We start from the raw sequence: 18,627 nt of genomic DNA on the forward strand, positions 1-18,627 counted from the left end.
GAGAAGGAGAAACTGGTCTAGAAACTGGAGACCGGCTCTGGGAGACTGGGAGCCGATGTTAACTTGATCAATTCACCCACTTCCTTCGGTCCCGAAGCCTATGGAGCCGAAAAAGCTAAAGTAGACTTGGCAACTTTCTCTGGTGGCTCCGATAAAACTGACAGAGCTGGAGAGCGTTTTTTTTTATTTAGAAGTCTTGTCTGCTTTAAAGGGAGAGGATTTAGAACTGGAAGCCCTCTCCAAGTCTTCTTCGAAGGAGGGTTTCAGTAATCCCCTCAGAATCAGTTTGTTCTTCCTCTCTTGAAGAATGCGTGGGCTAAAGGCGTGACAGAACACACAGGATTCTTGCAGGTGAATAGCCCCCATGCAATACACGCACACAGAGTGCCCATCAGTAATAGACATTTTATATCCACAATTATCACATTTTTTAAAGCCCGAAGGCTTGTGTTCTTTTGTAACCTTAGACATATTGGTACGAAACTGCACACAATATCAGAAGACAAACCCGACACCAACAACAGAAAAACATGGGAACTATGGCTCTAATTTAAATGGTCATAGAACAAAAACACCACAGGGAAGAAAGAACCTCTAACTTAAACGGCCTTGACAAACAAAACAAGGGAGGACTAGGTCCTCTAAATCAAACGGCCCTAGCCCAAAGGGACGGGGCAACCACCGGAAAGTACAGTTTTGTACCTACCATAAATGTAGATGTTCGAGTGCGCATACAGCTGCAGTCATCATACTTGGGTTATCTGCCGTCAGGCGGGTCCTCGGTCGGCCGAATTCCAAAGTCTAGGTCCGGCGTCGGTTGTCATCACTTCTTCCCTGACGTCAGTGCTGCAGCAGTAAAAAAAAAAGAGGCAGCCGACGCCATTTTCTTCAGTTTTTCTTGCCCCAGATGTCAGGTGCCCCCAGAAAGGAAGGCAATACATGATGTTATGCAAACATACATAAGTAGATAAATGAAAACAGTAGTTGCAAGCAAATACACCATATAGGAATACCCCAAATAGGTTGTATGTTAAAGGTGTTTGTCATGAGCTCTGTCCTAAGAGGGGATGGAGGGAGGTTAACCTGGACTGCAGCTGTATGCGCACTCGAACATCTACATTTATGGTAGGTACAAAACTGTACTATGTTCTTCGTGCATACAGCAGCAGTCATCACACTTGGGTAGAATCCCAAAGCTAAGTAAGGGTGACTGGTACTAAGCGGAATTAGGAGGGGCTAGAATGCCCTGCAGGACTGCTGTGGCAAAGCCCGCTCTAGATTTTGAGTATAGTGGAAGGTGGTAGTGTTTGGTGAAAGTGTGCACTGAACTCCAAGTAGCTGCTTCCAGAATGTCCTTGGTAGGGACCCCCCTGAGGAAAGCTGCTGAGGTAGCTGTAGCCCTGGTGGAGTGGGATCTGATGTATACAGGCACTGATTTTCCATGAAATGAATAACAAAAGAGTATGCAGTGGGCTATCCATTTTGAAATAGTCTGTTTGGAAATAGACTTTCCTTGAGCACCTGTAGCTGTCCAGGTGTTTGTCATGAGCTCTGTCCTAAGAGGGGATGGAGGGAGGTTAACCTGGACTGCAGCTGTATGCGCACTCGAACATCTACATTTATGGTAGGTACAAAACTGTACTATGTTCTTCGTGCATATAGCAGCAGTCATCACACTTGGGTAGAATCCCAAAGCTAAGTAAGGGTGACTGGTACTAAGCGGAATTAGGAGGGGCTAGAATGCCCTGCAGGACTGCTGTGGCAAAGCCCGCTCTAGATTTTGAGTATAGTGGAAGGTGGTAGTGTTTGGCGAAAGTGTGCACTGAACTCCAAGTAGCTGCTTCCAGAATGTCCTTGGTAGGGACCCCCCTGAGGAAAGCTGCTGAGGTAGCTGTAGCCCTGGTGGAGTGGGATCTGATGTATACAGGCACTGATTTTCCATGAAATGAATAACAAAAGAGTATGCAGTGGGCTATCCATTTTGAAACAGTCTGTTTGGAAATAGACTTTCCTTGAGCACCTTTAGCATAGGACACAAAGAGCTGCTCAGATTTCTTGAATGACTTTGTTCTGTCCAAGTAATAAGAAGTTGCCTGAAAATGTCCAAGGAGTGGAGTAGCCTCTCCCCTTTGTTCTGGGGATTTGGATAAAAGGAAGGTAAATGAATAGTCTGATTCAAAGCCACACTGGATACTACCTTTGGCATGAAGGTAGGGTTGGTTCGTAAGGAAACCCTGTCCTGATGGAAAATGATGAATGGTTGCACAGCCATGATGGCCTGTAGCTCCAAAACCCTGCGTGCTGAGGTAATAGCCAGAAGCAAAGCTGTTTTCCACGACAAGTATTGTAACTCTGCTGAAGAGGCCGGCTCAAAAGAAGGCAGTGTCAACTTTTCCAATACGAAGTTGAGGTCCCAATCTGGAGCTGGTGGTTTCCGTGGGGGTTTTATATTTTTTGCCCCTCTGAGGAACTGCCTTAATAGAGGATGTGAGAATAAAGGAGGATCCGTATTGTATTGTGCTGAAATTGCTGAAGCGTGGATCTTGATGGAAGAGAAGGAAAGGCCACTGTTTAACATCTCAGCTAGGTACTGTAAAATCTGAGGTATATTTATTACCCAAGGATTCTGGCCCTTTGCTTGATTCCAGGAGCAAAATCGTTTCCATTTGGCAGAGTAGGTTTTTCTAGTAGAGGGTCTCCCGGCCTCCAAGATGACATCCTGTACCTCCTTGGAGAGGAGAGCCTGTTGGCAAATTAAGGTATTTTCCATGCAGCTAAATTTAGAGTTCTGAGCTGGCTGTGAAGGATCTTGTAGTTGTGCTGTGACAACAGAAGAGGAACTTGAGGAAGGATCCATGGTGGTGAGTGTGACAGGTTCTTTAGGAGAGGATCCCAGTGCTGTCATGGCCAGTCTGGAGCAATGAGAATCATTTTTGGCCTCTCTGCTCTGGTTTTTAATAGGACTTTGGTCAGTAGAGGCAGAGGCGGGAAGGCGTAGACTGTCAATGCTGTCCAACTGAAAGATAGTGCGTCCACTTTCCAGGCCTGTGGATGATAGGTCCTTGAGCAGAATTTTTCCAGCTGGTAATTGCTGTGGGAGGCAAATAGATCTATGTCTGGCTGTCCCCATGCTTGAGTTATCTTTGAGAAGACTTGAGGATGCAACTTCCATTCGTGAGGGTCTGTCATATTTCTGCTTAAGTTGTCTGCCAGAGTGTTTTCCTTCCCTGGCAGGTATTGTGCCTGTAGTTGAACTTGTAATTCCAATGCTGTGTTCCACAGGGTCATAGCTTGCCTGCATAGGGGGTATGAATGCGTCCCTCCCTGTTTGTTTATGTACCACATGACTGTGGTGTTGTCTGTCCTTATCAACAGCTGGCCTGGTTGCAGTAGGTCCTTGAAATTCATAAGGGCATTTTGCACAGCTAGCATCTCCTTTTGGTTGATGTGTAGGTGCATCTGTTTTTGGGACCATTTTCCCTGGATGTACTGGTCTGCCATGTGTGCTCCCCATGCGTAGTCTGAGGCGTCTGTTGTGATGACTTGCCTTGCTTGTGGTATACAGAAAGGGAGACCCGTGTTTCTTTGGCATGCTTGACCCACCACAAAAATTCCTTTTGAAGGCATGGAATGAGTGGTAAAATTGTTTCCAAGCTGTGTTTGTGTTGAGACCATAAGTTTTTTAGGTACCATTGTAGTTTCCTCATATGCAGCTTTGCAAATTGTATTAGTAGAATGCAAGATGCCATGAACCCCAGAGCCTGCAGGATTTTCCTTGCAGTTAGCCTGGTTAAAGTTGCCATTTTGTTGAAGTATTGAGACAGTTGCCCTTGTTTGTCTGGCGTGAGGTAAGCCATCTGGGTCATTGTATTTAAGCAATTATCTGTTGAGAGGGTATTAGTTTTGATTTCTTTTTGTTTACTGTGTACCCCAGGCAATTTAACAGTTGTATTACAAACGCCAGATGTTGCAATAGAATGTCCTTGCTGTCCGCTTGGATCAGGCAGTCGTCCAGATATGGGTAGATTTGTATTCCTTGTTGTCTGCAGAAAGCAATTACTGATGCCAGGCATTTCGTAAACACTCTGGGCACAGGAGATAAGCCAAAGGGCAATGCACAGAATTGATAATGGGTTGAACCTGCAAGAAATCTGAGGTATCTTCTGCAATCTTGTCTGATAGGGACATGCAGGTATGCCTCCTTGAGGTCCAACGTTACCAGCCAAGACTCCTTGCCCAGCATGGGAAGAAGCTGCTGTAATGTGAGCATCTTGAATTTTGGTACCTCTAGATATGTGTTTAGAATAGATAGGTCTAAGATGGGTCTCCAGTCTTTGTCCTTCCTTGGTACCAGAAATAGTCTTGAATAAAAACCTTGACCTTGTTCTTTTGCAGGTACCTCTTGAATTGTTTTCATATCCATGAGAGCGGAAATTTGTTTTTGTGCCTCTGCCCATTGATTTTGTGGCAGGTTTGGCATGCCCCTCATTTTTGGAAGGGTGTGAAAGTGGAATCTGTAGCCTCTGTCTATAATATCCAGAATCCATTTGTCCTTTGTAACAATGTGCCAGTTTTTTGAAAATAAGGCCAGTTTTCCGCCCAAAGGTTCTGCCATTATAGCTTTGTTTGGCAGGCCAAGGGGAAAGTCATTGCGTCTGTTTTCTAAATGACTGTGTTCTGTCTTCTCCACCTCTCGGGGCTGGTGATTGCCATTGCCTGGCTCTGTAAGATGCTTGAGGTTGTTCTCTACCCCTTGGGTGTCTGTATCTACCCCTTTAGGGTCTGTCCGTGGCTGGAAAGGACCAATTTTTTGAATGCCAGTTTCTGCTAAAACGTGGAGGCTGCACCTGCAAGAAATCATTGACTGTTTGCATAGATTTAGCTTTTTCCTCCATTTTCTTTAGTACCTCCTCAGCTTTAACATCAAACAGTACATCTTTTTGTAGTGGTGCATCTAATAATTTTTCTTTGACATGATCTGGTAAGGTTTGTTCTTTGAGCCAAGCATGTCTACGTATGACAGACCCCGTGACAGCAGCTCTACATGAGGCCTCTAAAGCATCAAAACCACACTAAGGTATGCTTCCCCACTTGTTCTGCTCCATGCAACAAATCCTGCAACTCTTTCGAATCAGGTTGTTCTGTTTGTGTCATTTTGCTTTTCAGCTGAGATAGCAAGAACTGCTGGTACTTTAACATATGAAATTGACAGTTTAATGCCCTCATGGTTAAAGTGGCTGATGTATACACCTTTTTTCCCCACCTTTCCAATGCTCTGGAATCTCTCTCTGAAGGTAAAGGGTTTTTAGCAGTAGAGGCCTTAATCCCCTTGGGACCCTGAGAAATAGTTTCTGGGTCAGCAGAAGGGCTTTTATAAAGGAACTGGTGAGAATCAGGAACCCGGTAATATCTGTCTGGTTTAACAGGGGCAGGAGTTAAAGAGTCTGGATTAAGACTGGCTTCTGCGTACACATCATCCAAAATATCTAAGACAGGAGGAATAGCCAGGGGCCTATGCTGGGGAAGCAGCAGAAATTCCCTGAGCCTTTTCTTGGAATCTGAGTAATCTTGGCCTTCCCAGTGGAAGTGTTCTCTCAATGTATGTAGGGTTTCCCCAAAAGAGTAGTCCTCGGGGGGGGGGAGACCAAGGGAATAGACTCCTCAGCATCAGAGTCTTCAAAAGGGGAATAGGCATAATCCAGGTCCTCAGAAAGGCCTGAGGTAATAGATGCCTGATCTGAGGAAGGGTAGTCTTCCTCCATCCTGGGTCTTTTGTCTGAGGGGGGTTGAGAGAGCCCCTGATGAGTGAAATCAAATCCTCAGCCATTTTAAGCATCTGTTTTTTGGGCATGGGACCTTGACAGGGGGCTTGAGGACCCTGTTTTTTAATTTTCATTGGAGCTTTAGATTTAGTGAACAATTTAATAGATAAGGTGGTAGGCCTGAAAACGCCTTCAGAAATGGCAGGCCTTGCTAAACTTTCTGTTTCTCCGCCAAGAGTGGCGTCGGTATCTGCAGTGGGAATGGAGACCGAGGAACCTGCGACCTCGGGTACTGAAGTCATCGGTAATAAAGTTTAATCGGTAGTCAGGGGCTGCGTAGGCACCTCGTTGAGAACTGGAGAACCGGTAGTCGGCCTTAGCGTGGTCTCAGTACTCGGTGCAGGTCTCGGATGTCTGTCCTTATCCTTGCATTTTTTGCCTAAAACTGGCGTCGGCATATCCGACGACATAATATAATTAAATGTTTTGCCAAAATAATGAAGGGCGAACTCCGCCCGGCGCTTAATAGTGCGCTTGTTAAACCTAGCATAAAAACGGCAGGCCGAGACGTCGTGTTCTGGCCCTAAGCAAGGTATACAGTAAGAGTGAAAATCCTTATGCGGTATTTGCTTCCCACAAGAAATGCAATTATTAACTTTGTCTGACATCGGTCTGAGGCAAGAAAAGTTTCCCCAACGGGGTACTTAGCTTTAAAGAAGACTTCGGCTGAAATACTTTCGTAAATCTCAGGAGCTGGCCGACCGGCACTTGCGGACTGCTTCTATTTCGGGCACCGCGTGGCAAGAAAGACTGGTGAAAATGGCGTTGGCTGCCTCTTTTATACCCCTGCTGCACTGACGTCAGGGAAGAAGCGACAACAACCGACGCCGGGCCTAGACTTTGGAATTCGGCTGACCAAGGACCCGCCTGACGGCAGATAACCCAAGTGTGATGACTGCAGCTGTATGCACGAAGAACATCAAGCACACACAGCGAAACTGGGACACACACAATTAGAAGGGAGGACTAGGTCCTCTAAATGAAACAGGCCTAGCCCGTAAGAAGGGAAGGAACGCAAACAGGATACCAAGACAAAAAGGCACAGAACGGGCTACACAAACAGTTTTATCAAAAAACAGAGACTAGCTATGAAAATAGCTTTTGGAGCAACAAATTACTAAAAAGTAGAAGAAAAGTTACACAGCCATGGCCAAGAGTGAGACCACGTATGAGCGTAACGAGCGGCAAATGAGATCTAGGGAAAGGGAGCAGTGCAGCATGGGATACCTCTTAGCCACGAGCCAATTGAAGACTTCGAGCAAGAGTATGGCCGAGTTGGAGCCAAGGTTTGGCTCCGAACCCATGGGTAAGAATGTAGGTGAGATTGGACTATATAACATGTACAGTTTTTACCTAGTGATGTCAACGAAACTGTATGCATTACATTTAACAAACTTGTGTTTTTAGTTACTGTATGCTGAGCAGCTGTCGACTTCTTGATTACATCTCATCTGGGGCCACCTTCTGATGATTCTGATGATGCAACTGTAGGGACAAGCTGTTTATAATAGGTAGATGTATTTTTGGTAGCCTGCAGCAGAGTTTAACAGAGAGCAACACAGAATGTAGCACAGTCAAACAATAAATCCATAAATACCCTTTTCTTGAAAGTAACTGCATTTGGTTAACAAAAACAGAACAAAACAAGATTACAAGTAAAGTGTACAGCACTTGGCATACAGTGCAAAAACAGAAGTAATAAACAGTAAATCAAAGACAATCAAGATGATTAAGATGCAATATAGATGACAACAATGTAAAGAACAAGTTGATATGACAGAGATGCCTATGATGGTGAAAAAGATGGAAAAGAGGGGATGAAGATGAAATGGTGATGATGATGAAGTCATGTGTGCAGTACACTGTCCACTGGAACTGATTAGGTTCATAGACATGTAGGTATATGCTAGGGTAACGACAACCAGGGTCTTTATAAGCCTAGCTATGCAATCCTACCCAATTGTGTCCATATGTATTATGGGCATTTATTTGGCAGGGTATGTCAGTAAGGAAGTTTCTAGAGGTTATGTGGGGGGATATGGCAATTTGGGCATTACTGTCGGCCACTTTCTATCAGATACATGGGGACCAGACCCAGGATGAATTTCCTACTTCCCATCCATTGGTCAAAGTTACACTTAAATAGGTTTAGGGATGGACTCTGCTTCACATGAACAGGGAGACTATTCCAGAGCATAGGGATCCTCTTAGACTCACATATGCCTCTGGTTAATGCAAACAGAAGTGAGGGAAGAATGATGGTACACCCCATTACCAAGGTAACTACGAATAATTCAAACCTGGCATTTACACAAACTTGCAACAGGACAAGGGGCTGCTTGTTAAAACTTACAAGGCACTAAGAGAACATTAGACCGGGGGGTTACGGACCATGTTTTTGAAGTTTTCTAAATACTTTGGCTCAAGTACTAAAATCAACTTCTAGAACCCATTACAGAGCAGGTGTGGCCTTTTCAATGAAAACCTTTTTTCAGTGACACACTAGTTCCAGTTTGCTCAACTCAGGGAGTTGGAGAGTTACAAAGAAGAATCCACCTCCTCACAGATGATTAGGGTGCGAGTCTTGGCAAGGACGGAATAGCTGCCAATATGGGTTGTTTTGTCAGAAGTACATACAACCTACAATATTCGATGATTAACCCATGGTGTAAGTTTTTGACAAGCAGCAGGATACTCTAGATTTTGAAAAGTAGGACTGTCAGAGGGGAGAGGACAGCCATACTGTGTGCTTTTTTGCAAAAACTAACATGTTGTTTCTTTATAAATTATATGTTTGACAGTATATTCAACACTACTTCTGTGTGCCACCAAGAATGGAAAAATGCTTCCTGGGTCATCATCTGACTACTGAAGATGTCTGGAGGAAAGGCTGACAGGTGGTACATTTTCTGGAGCTTCTCTGGCCTTGTGATTCATAAGGAAGACTTTAGGGGGCTTTTAGAAGGACTCATCATTTTTTTTAATTTATATTTATTTTTGTTTACTATGTATATGTGAAACAGACATACAATACAGTTGAAATAAGCAAAATGGAAGATAATCAGATTTCTAGATGATGCAACAGTTGCAAACATTTTGAAGACAATATGTGATAGAATTTTTTTAAGAAAATAATTGTCAAGAAAGAATGGGTAATGAACAAGGAAAGACCTTGCACTGACGTGTAAGACGCACCCTTCTAATATACTAGTACTGTAGAAAACTGAATGGGTTCTCAGATGTTTTATTCCTTTCCTGACATTTCTATGTTTCTGGGACACTGTCTTGGTCATTTAGTTTATAGATTTTCAGCTTGATAGGTCCCCTCTTGCCTCTCTGCTTTATTGGAGTTGGGAGATGGCTTACCTTGAGAACGTATTCACAATGAGGTTATTACCAGACGTCTGGGGTAGGGGAATTAGTTTATCAGTGAAGCTTTCTCAGTGGGATCTGTTTGGCTTATCTGTTCATCTTTTTTTCCTGCATATATTGTTTATCTTAGCCCATACGCCCAGGAAATTTTGTAAATTGTTTTGAATGGATTTTGAATGACATCTGAAAACACTTTCTACACTGTTTATGATGCTGTACTTAAAATGAGATACAAACATACAGCAGTTCTTAATGTCAAGGATATAATTATGCAATAAAGACATCTGATTAAAAAATAAAATATGTAGCTCCAGTATATCTGCTACAGTTTTGTAACATACTTACCCCTAGTGCACATTTGAAACATTCTTTGTCAAATCTGTAAACTGGTGAAAGAATTTCAAAGAATTTCAAAACACTTTCTTCTTCATTCAGATTGGCAAATTGCCGAAATGTCTGTTGGATCAACTTTCGTAGTGCTTTAGGCTATACCAACAAAAGAACAGAGCAGAATGTTAATACAAGGGATAACAAAGTACAATAAACACATCCATTTAAACTTTATTTTGCAATGAGGATTGATCCTGTCACAGCTCTCAAGCGCTTATGAAGGAGCAAAGATGACAAATAATAGGGGAAAATGTTCTGTAATATACCATATATTTACTGATACCAGTATTATACACCTATAATACTGAAAGAATAAGAATTTTTTTATAAATATGCATTTTCTGAATGATACGTATTTAACCTGCACATATCTAGAAATAGCACCCTTAATTTTCATGAGATATTTGAAATCCTTTGGTACAATCAGGGACATTCTTGAAACTTGCTTTTGCTTTCTTATATTTTGTATTACTTTACTGGCTTCTTCTATTTTGCATACTGTGATTTGTTTTCTTTACACTGTGTTTTACTTGTATTCTGCTTTTAACTGCATATTAAAACTTGGAAAAAGACCACAGCTGTGTCTCTTGAGAGTCGCATAGAAATGAGAACAGGTCAATTAAGGAGTCGCACAGAAGTTAGAACAGGTCAATTAAGGCTAATTACCTGTGAACTGAGGTAGTGGAGCTAGGAACTACACCTTCTATTTAAGGGTTAAAATAAAACATTTCAAAGCTTTACTGGAAAAGCTCACCAGACTCTGTCAAAACTTGCTTGCTTTTTCTTTCTTGTATTTTGCATTAGTTTATTGCCTTCTTCTATTTTGTATACTGCGATTTTTTTCTATTTTACTTATACTCTGCTTTTAATTGTATATTAAAACTTGGAAAGAGACCACAGCTGTGTCACTTGTGAGTCACACAAAATTGTTTTAATATTTTCCTCACCATCTCATCCTGCTGCTGTGTTCTTAAAAACAACTGTCTTTCTAGTTGCCTGCCTCTTATGTTAATTTGACCACATATCTCCTTCCCTCTCCGCCTTTCACTGGCTGTTGTAAGCACAAAAAAAGAAGTTATGTCTTACCATAACGTTCCATCTGTGTTGTTGATCTTCGTTCATTCATTAATGATGGGTTATCGGTTCCGACCTCGGAACCAAGCTAGCCAAACATCAAGCTATCGTCAGCCAAAAAGTCTAGAGCCAATGTTCTACCCAGAATGCTCTTCTCCTTGTTACCTCAGATCGAGTTTGCAAGTTGATAGGAAAAAGTAGGGGCTACCTCTGTTCATAACAGACCTACAATAAAGGAGTATATGAGATCAACCAGGAACCTCCAGAGCGGGACGGAGGGTTGGAAGTAATGAATGAACGAAGAGCAGCAACATAGATGGAACGTTATGGTAAGACATAACTTCTTTATCTGATGTTAATCTTCATTCATTCCTTACTGATGGGACAGAGTCCCCAGCTACCTGTATCCCTGGGTGGCCCTCATGGAAGGACATTCCTGATCCAAAAGAAGCTCTACCTCTGGAGGTCAAATCCAATTTGTAATGAAGAATAAAGGTATGAGGTTTGGCCCAAGTCGCAGCTGAGCAAATATCATTGAAGGAAGCCTTAGCATGGAAAGCTGCTGAAGTTGCCATAGACCTTGTAGAATGTGCTTTTACTCTGTGAGGCAAGGTGACATTGTTTTTGTTGTAGATAAAGGGAATACAATTTCTCAATCATGAAGCCAATGTAACTTTTGAGACAGGATGACCTCGTCTTCGTCCAGAAAAAGACAGAAATAGTTGGTCCGATTTACGGGTAGATTTTGTTCTGTCCAGATAAAATCGTATTTGCCTATGAACATCCAAGGAGTGCAGGCAATACTCTCCATTGTTAGAGTGGTTAGGAAAGAATACTGGAAGGTCAATAGATTGGTTGATAGACTGGCTCTGACACCACTTTTGATAAAAAAGGAAGAATTAGTTCGCAGTGATACCCTATCCTTATGGAAGATAAGATAGGGAGGTTTGATGCATAAGACTTGAAGTTCTGACAAGCGTCTGGCCGATGTGATTGCAATCAGAAACAAAGTTTTCCAAGAGAGACATTTTACATCACATGAAGAAGCAGGTTCAAAGGGGGAGCTGTTAGAGCTTGCAGAACCAAGGCCAAATCCCAAGGTTGTACCGGTTCTCTAAAGGGAGGTTTTAAGTGGAGAACCCCCTTCAGGAAAGTTTTATACAGTCTATGTGACATAAGAGAAGAATCCTGAAAACCAATGTGGAAATTTGAAATGGCAGCTAAATGCACACGAAAAGTAGAGGCAGATACCCCAGAGTGGAAGAGATGAGATAAGTAATCCAAAACCACCGAAACTGGGGCTGACAAGGTGTCTAATTGTTTATTCGCTGCCCATAGAGAAAAGCTTTTCCATTTATTGAGATAGATTAGTCTGGCGGATGATTTATGAGATGCAATAAGAATATTGCGTACAGGGGAGAGAGTTTTTTTGTCTGGCAGTCATTGGAAGTGGAGAAACCAAGCTGTCAGTTTCAGTGTTGTTAGATTGCGGTGAGTCAGACCCTGTGGATGGGAGATCAACGTTGGGGATGGATTGAGGATCCATGGTTGATTTAGCAGGTGAGGCCAGAAGAAGGGGAACCAGACTTGTCGAGGCCAATATGGAGCAATGAGGATCACTTTGCTTTTCAACTGTCGTGCTTTCTTCAGAAATTGGGAGATGAGGGGAAGAGGAGGATAAGCATAAAGTAGACCCGAGGGCCAAGTGTGGACTAGAGCGTCTCTCGGTGACTGTTCCCGAGGGGGGATCAGGGTAAAATAGTTGCTGCACTTGTATTTGGCTGGGGAGGCAAACAGGTTGCAGCAAGGCTGGCCCCAGCGGCTGAAGAGTATTGCCGCTATAATAGGGTTGAGGGACCACTCATGAGGTTGTAGAATGCACCTGCTCAATTTGTCTGCTATCACGTTGGAGCTCCCGGGAATGTGCGTTGCAATTAGAAAGCAGTTGGAAGCTGTCGTCCATTGCTATATTCTCAAGGCCTCTCGGCATAAAGGGTAAGATCTGGTGCCCCCTTGTTTGTTCATGTACCAGACCACTGACATGTTGTCTGACTGAATCGCAATAGTCCCTGATGAAAGGATGAAATTAAATGCTTGCAATGCTAGTAGCACTGCCCTCAGTTCCAGGACATTGTTATGCAAAAGGGCCTCTGTCTCCGACCAGGTGCCTTGGACCGAGTTTCCCTGAGATAGCCCCCCCACCCCATCAGGGAGGCATCCGTCACCGTGGCTTTCAGTTGATGGGCGCTGAAGGGGTGAGACCACTGCTGGGGATTTCGAGATGTCCACCAGCGTAAATCTTGCTTGCATCTCTGAGTTGCACTTATCTGAAAAGACAAAGGATGTTGTAGAGGGTACTACTGAGTGAGAAGTAACCACTGGAGTCGTCTCATGTGGAATCTGGCTAGAAATACACTGGTGATCGAGGCTGCCATTGACCCCAAGAGTTGGAGTATAGATCGAGCAGGAGATTTAAGGTGACAGAGTAGCGGGTGAACCTGTTGCCTTATTCTTTGAAGCTTGTGGTCGGGAGGAGATGCTGTGCAATTTCTTATGTCCAACACTACTCCTATGAATTCCAGGAGGAGTAAATCTTGCTTGCATCTCTGAGTTACACTTATCTGAAAAGACAAAGGATGTTGTAGAGGGTACCACTGAGTGACAGGTAACCACTGAGGGAGTCTCATGTGGAATCTGGCTAGAGGAACACTGGTGATCGAGGCTGCCATTGACCCCAAGAGTTGGAGTATAGATCGAGCGGGAGATTTATGGTGACAGAGTAGCGGGTGAACCTGTTGCCTTATTCTTTGAAGCCTGTGGTCTGGAGGAGATGCTGTGCAATTTCTCATGTCCAACAGTACTCCTATGAATTCCAAAGACTGAGCTGGGGTCGTGTTGGACTTCTCCCAGTTTATAGTGATTCCCAGGCATTGTGCTGTGAGAAGAGTGTAGTGCAGGACTTCTTCCAGTAGACGCTTGGTGGGGGCAGTGAGGAGCCAGTCATCTAGACATGGAAACGCCTGGAATCCTTGAAGTTGCAAGTGAGCGATAACCACTGCCATGCATTTGGTGAACACTCTGGGGGCTGTAGAGAGACCGAAGGGCAGAGCTCAAAATTGGTAGTGAATGGCTCCTATGCAGAAGCGGAGGTATATTCTTGAGCATTTGTCCATTTTTATGTGGTAATACGCATCTTGAAGATCTACAGAGCACATCCAATCATCTTCTTCCAGGAGAGGAAGGATAGATGATCATCCAGAATTTCTCTGTTTTTACAAATTTGTTCAGTGTGCTGAGATCCAGAATTGGTCTCCAGTCCCCTGTTTTTTTTTATACTAAAAAGAACCTCGAGTAAAAACCGGATCCTATCTGGTCTTGGGGAACCATCTGGATGACACTTTTTTTGTAGCGGCTTTTGGATTTCGTGTGTTGCTGCTTCCCTTTGACTGGGTGGAACATTGCATAATACTTTGGATGAGGTTGGACAAAGATGGAAGGAGATGCGATAGCCTCTGGATATTATCCGTTGTACCCAAGAGTCAGTGGTTATATTTCACCAAGCAGTAGGGTACAAGGAAAAATGACCCCTGACCGCTTCCAGAGGTGAGCAGTCGGGCAATGCTTCAGGAGCACTGATAGGGTTGGCCAGAGAAAGAATCTCTGTAATCCCGGTTTTGCGGACCTCCTCTGCACCAAAAGGGGTGTCTTCCAGTGGAGTTTTCCACTCAGCCTCTGAGGAGAACTTGCCACGTGCATCACGGAAAGAGCCCTGTGATTTCCTGTGCCACATCTTCCCGCGCCTCGGATTTCTGGAGTAGAATCGTTGAGGAGTAAAGTGTCTGATACCAATGGCAGATAGGGTCCTGCCATCTTGTTCACACCTTGCCAGCGTACCTTTCACTTTAGGGCCAAACAAAGAAGCGGTCTCGATGGGGGCATTCATGAAATAAGCCTTAAAGGAGTCCGCAAAGGCACACCCAGGCATGCCATCTGGTGGCTATACTCGAGCCTGCCACTCTAGCTGCTCCTTCCATTGCGTGAGAAATAAGAAGCATGGAAGAATTGGAAATGGACTGTAGGGTGGCTATCTGAGAAGCTATGTTGCCACGGACCTCATCAGAAACCGCTCCTGCCAAGGTTTCAGACAGTTGGTTAATAAGATCCCTCTGGAGCCTCGTAAAGTGTGACAAATAATTCAAAGACCTTGAGGCGAAGGTCGATGAAGTAAACACACACTTCCCTAGTTTGTCTATTGCCCGGGACTCCTTGTTGGGTGGATGGACAGTTTGGCTCTCTTCTGCCAAATCCTTCTTAGTTGCAGCCGCCATCACCATGGCATCTACTGGAAGACCTCGTGACCAATGGGGATGCTCAACTGGAGGCGATAAGATTTTATCAGGCTTTCGTGGTATCGCTTCCAGCAAGTCAGAAGCCTTCTATGCGTATTGGACGATGAGCTGGATGAGCTCATTGGCCGGCGGGGTAAACCAGGAGGTAGGGGTTGGGCATGAAAGGCCTTCAGGAATACGGATTCCTCGGAGGAAGGATTAGAAGACTTCCAGTCACTCCTCTGTCTAAGGATCTCAAGGATGTCACCAAAGGACACCTCATCAGAGGGTGACCATGGCAACGCTTCCCCATCATCGAAGTCCGTATCTTCAGTCAACGACTCAGTGGAGTCCATGTGCTTCCTCTTGCATGATGCTTTACGAGGTACTTCCTCAGTGGAAGGTTCTGGCGAAGACTGCAAAGAGGGGGTCTCCTGAGGAGGAGAAACCTGAAGCCCTTGTGCCCAGTGTCCGACGGTTGTGGCTTGCGAGAGTTGCGGCACAGAAGGGGGAGAGGACTCAGACATGTGCGGTTTGCCAGCGGATGCAAGCGCCCTCTCCATGGCCTGGAAGGCCAGCCTACCCAAGGAGGAATGAGAGCCCAGAACCGAACATGACAACTTCAGAACCAGGGTCACACCCTGCCCCGGTGAGCTGACCCCCAGACCAGGAGTCTCAAGAGGACTGTGAAGAGTGACAGAGGGAGGATTCCTGGAGGGTGCCATAGAAAAAAAATCAGCGTGGAACCAAGAATGCCCTCCCCCATGGCACAGCCACTAGCCTGAGAAGAGCCCGATGCCCAGTGCATCGAGGGCCAGAAAGACGACTACAGTTCCAAAGTGAGATCCACTATTGGGGTCGGAGGAAGGGAAGCTGCTGTCGGAGAAATGGGGTTGATACTTGGGTGGAAGTTGAAGGAGGAGTGTACATGGGAGTTTGAAGAGATATACATTCACCTGAAGGAGGGAACGTGGATTTCGACGGTTGAGAGAGACCTCTGGCCAGAAGTAACTGGTCAACAAGCCGCAACACATCTTGCTCAGAGAGGCTCCTGGTTAACCTCATAGAGAAACCTGAGGGCAATTCTGGCCTTTCTAGAAAAGGACTATATTGGCCACCAACGAATGGATCCAAGGAAGGAGAGTACTTGGTCCTTGCTAATTCAAGAGGTACAGAGTCCGGAACCGAGGGCGTCTGCACCAAAGAGAATGGTGTGGAGGTATTCCGTGCTGACGTCAGTGCCACAGAAGTCGAAGGTGTCTGCACCGATGTGTATGGTGCTGTCGAGGAAAGTCTCTGCACCTGTAACAATGACGGTGCTTGTAAAGGACTGCACTGAACAACATATCGGTGCCGAAAATGTCTGCACCGTGGAGAACAGTAACGTCATACTCGGAGCCGAAGGGGATTGAACCAATGGTGTCGATGGGGACTGTACCTGCATGGAAGGTGCTAGTAAGGGATACGACAGAACTGATAGAGTCATAATTGTCTGCACCGGGAACTCTGGTGCCGGTGTCGATAAGGAGGACATGGCTGGAGCAAGAATCAACTTGGGAGGTGCTGAGCCTGGAGCAGACAGGGTCACAGGTGGCAGCGCTGTAGTAGTAGTCATTTTCACCTTCTTATGAGTCGACTCCCTATGATCTCCAGAGGGAGATGAAGTGAGCGACCTCAATGAGGAAGAGGAAGAACGCCTCTTATGGTATTTAGCAGGAGAGGGTGAGCCCTCCAACCCAGAAATAGCCTCACAGAAAGGAGATTTGAGAAGACCTTTCAAGATTAATTTGTTCTTTCTCTAGTTGAGAGTCTTGGTTGAAAAATTTCTACAAATCCCACACAGGGGATCCACAGTAAGGTGGGAGACATTCAAACAATAGACACATAAGTCATGGCCATTGGAAAGCAGTAACGTACGGCGGCAATCCTTACACTGCTTAAAACAAACACTACTTTTCTTATCAGACATAATGATGTGGAGAACAGTACCAACAAAAAGAGGAAAGGCTACCCAAAAAGGGTAAGAAGAGAGAAGGAAGAAGGATTACCAACGATAGTAAGAAAAGGGCAATAAAGACAAATAGACTAAAAGGAGAGAGTCTTAAGGATACAATAGGGTAAGAGAATAATACCGGAAACTGTCTGAAAAACTTTAAAGTAGAAACTATATATAAAACTTTCAAAAAATTAGACACTTAGCTGAAGAGAATGGCTTGACATGGCTGTATACAGCAATGCGGCAAATGAGATCTGAGGTAACAGGGAGCATTCTTGGTAGGACCTTGGCTCAAGAGTTTTTGGCTGACGCGAGCTTGATATTTGGCCGGCTCGGTTCTGAGGACGGAACCGATAACCCATCAGAAAGGAATGAACGAAGATTAACATCATCAGATTTATCATTTTGTGAAATCACTCGCCTTCAACTATTTAAATTTAGTGGCCATCCCACTGTATTCCATAGAATCATAATACAAAAGTACCCACCACCTTTCAAATGATCTTGCTTTTTTAAAATAAGTGGCTCTCCACTTAGGCAGCTAAAGCTTAAGATACCCCCTTTTACATATCTAACTCTTAGTGCAGACTGCAGTTCTTAGGATATTAACCGATCTTCTCATCTTACCTTTAAACATCTACTGCAAAACGACCACTCACTGCAGACCCCACATTCTGCCTCTTAGTCATTTTGGGATTAGTGCTTCTGTTTTCTCCTGGTGACAGAAGAAGCACAGGGACATTATTTCCTAGAAAGCCTAATAACGGTTTTCATAGGTGACAGCTTGAATCTGTGCTTATATTCCACTCCTTGTGACAGAAGGAGCAGAGTGCATTGATTCCTGACTGCTTCTGGTTGGGCAGTGAGTGTCTGTGCTTGACATTCCTGATTGGTCTGGTTGCTGTTCAAAGCACCTACCAGGAAAAGGCTACAACAAGCCTACAGACCCTTGCATCATCTGGAACAAGACTATGGATGACCAAACAGGCTGTGGTCTGCTTATCATCTTGGGATTGGTGCTAATGTTTTGCTTCTGGTGAGAGAAGAAGCAAAGAAGCATTGTGCCCCAGCAGAGTGAAGCTGTGGTGAGACCAACACTAATAGCCAGGCAGTAGCCATTCACGTGACTCTCCTCTTTTCATCATTCTTGACAAGCTAATTCTTTGTTTTTAGTAAGTACTGCTTGATTTGTTTCTAACTTCAGAATATCTGCCTAAATACTTCATCCTTAAATTTTCATAGTCTACATATTAGTTTCCCCTCAAGTGTTTGGCAATGCCCTGTACAGACACAGACACTTTATGTGACATTTTTCCTGTAAAAGCACGACTGAAATTTCACCAACACTTAGTTGCACACAGGACAACTAGTCTGCAGTGACTAGCACTGGCCCCCACAGTTGCAAACCAGATACTCCTGACATTGCTTTATATTCTCACTCCAACTGTCTGATCAATACAAAAAAGTCTGTTGCCATGGATATGAACGTTCCCACTGTCCCTCTCCTATTTTGGACACAACAGAAAAGTCATTGTGGGTTCTGTTCAAGCAGCTTTACTTTATACAAACATCACTATAGTTTACTGACTTTAACTTAAGTAACTTATATACAAACTAACAACTGTGATCATGCATGGTCTCTCTG

At 44.3% G+C, this 18,627-nt stretch overlaps 1 protein-coding gene across 10 annotated transcripts in view; it reads right to left on the reverse strand.

Moving 5' to 3' along the window:
• PTK2 (protein tyrosine kinase 2) overlaps positions 1–18,627 on the reverse strand; it is a 4,250,095-nt gene that overhangs the window by 2,262,683 nt on the left and 1,968,785 nt on the right. For all 10 annotated transcript variants that reach the window (XM_044067250.1, XM_044067257.1, XM_044067247.1 and 7 more), the window contains one exon: positions 9,540–9,680. In XM_044067250.1, coding sequence (XP_043923185.1) covers positions 9,540–9,680 — 141 coding nt within the window. The remainder of the gene's footprint in view (positions 1–9,539; positions 9,681–18,627) is intronic.

The sequence above is a fragment of the Protopterus annectens genome, chromosome 3.part1 (assembly GCF_019279795.1).
Source record: "Protopterus annectens isolate FY-2018-M chromosome 3.part1, PAN1.0, whole genome shotgun sequence".
NCBI classification, from domain to species: Eukaryota; Metazoa; Chordata; order Ceratodontiformes; family Protopteridae; genus Protopterus; species Protopterus annectens.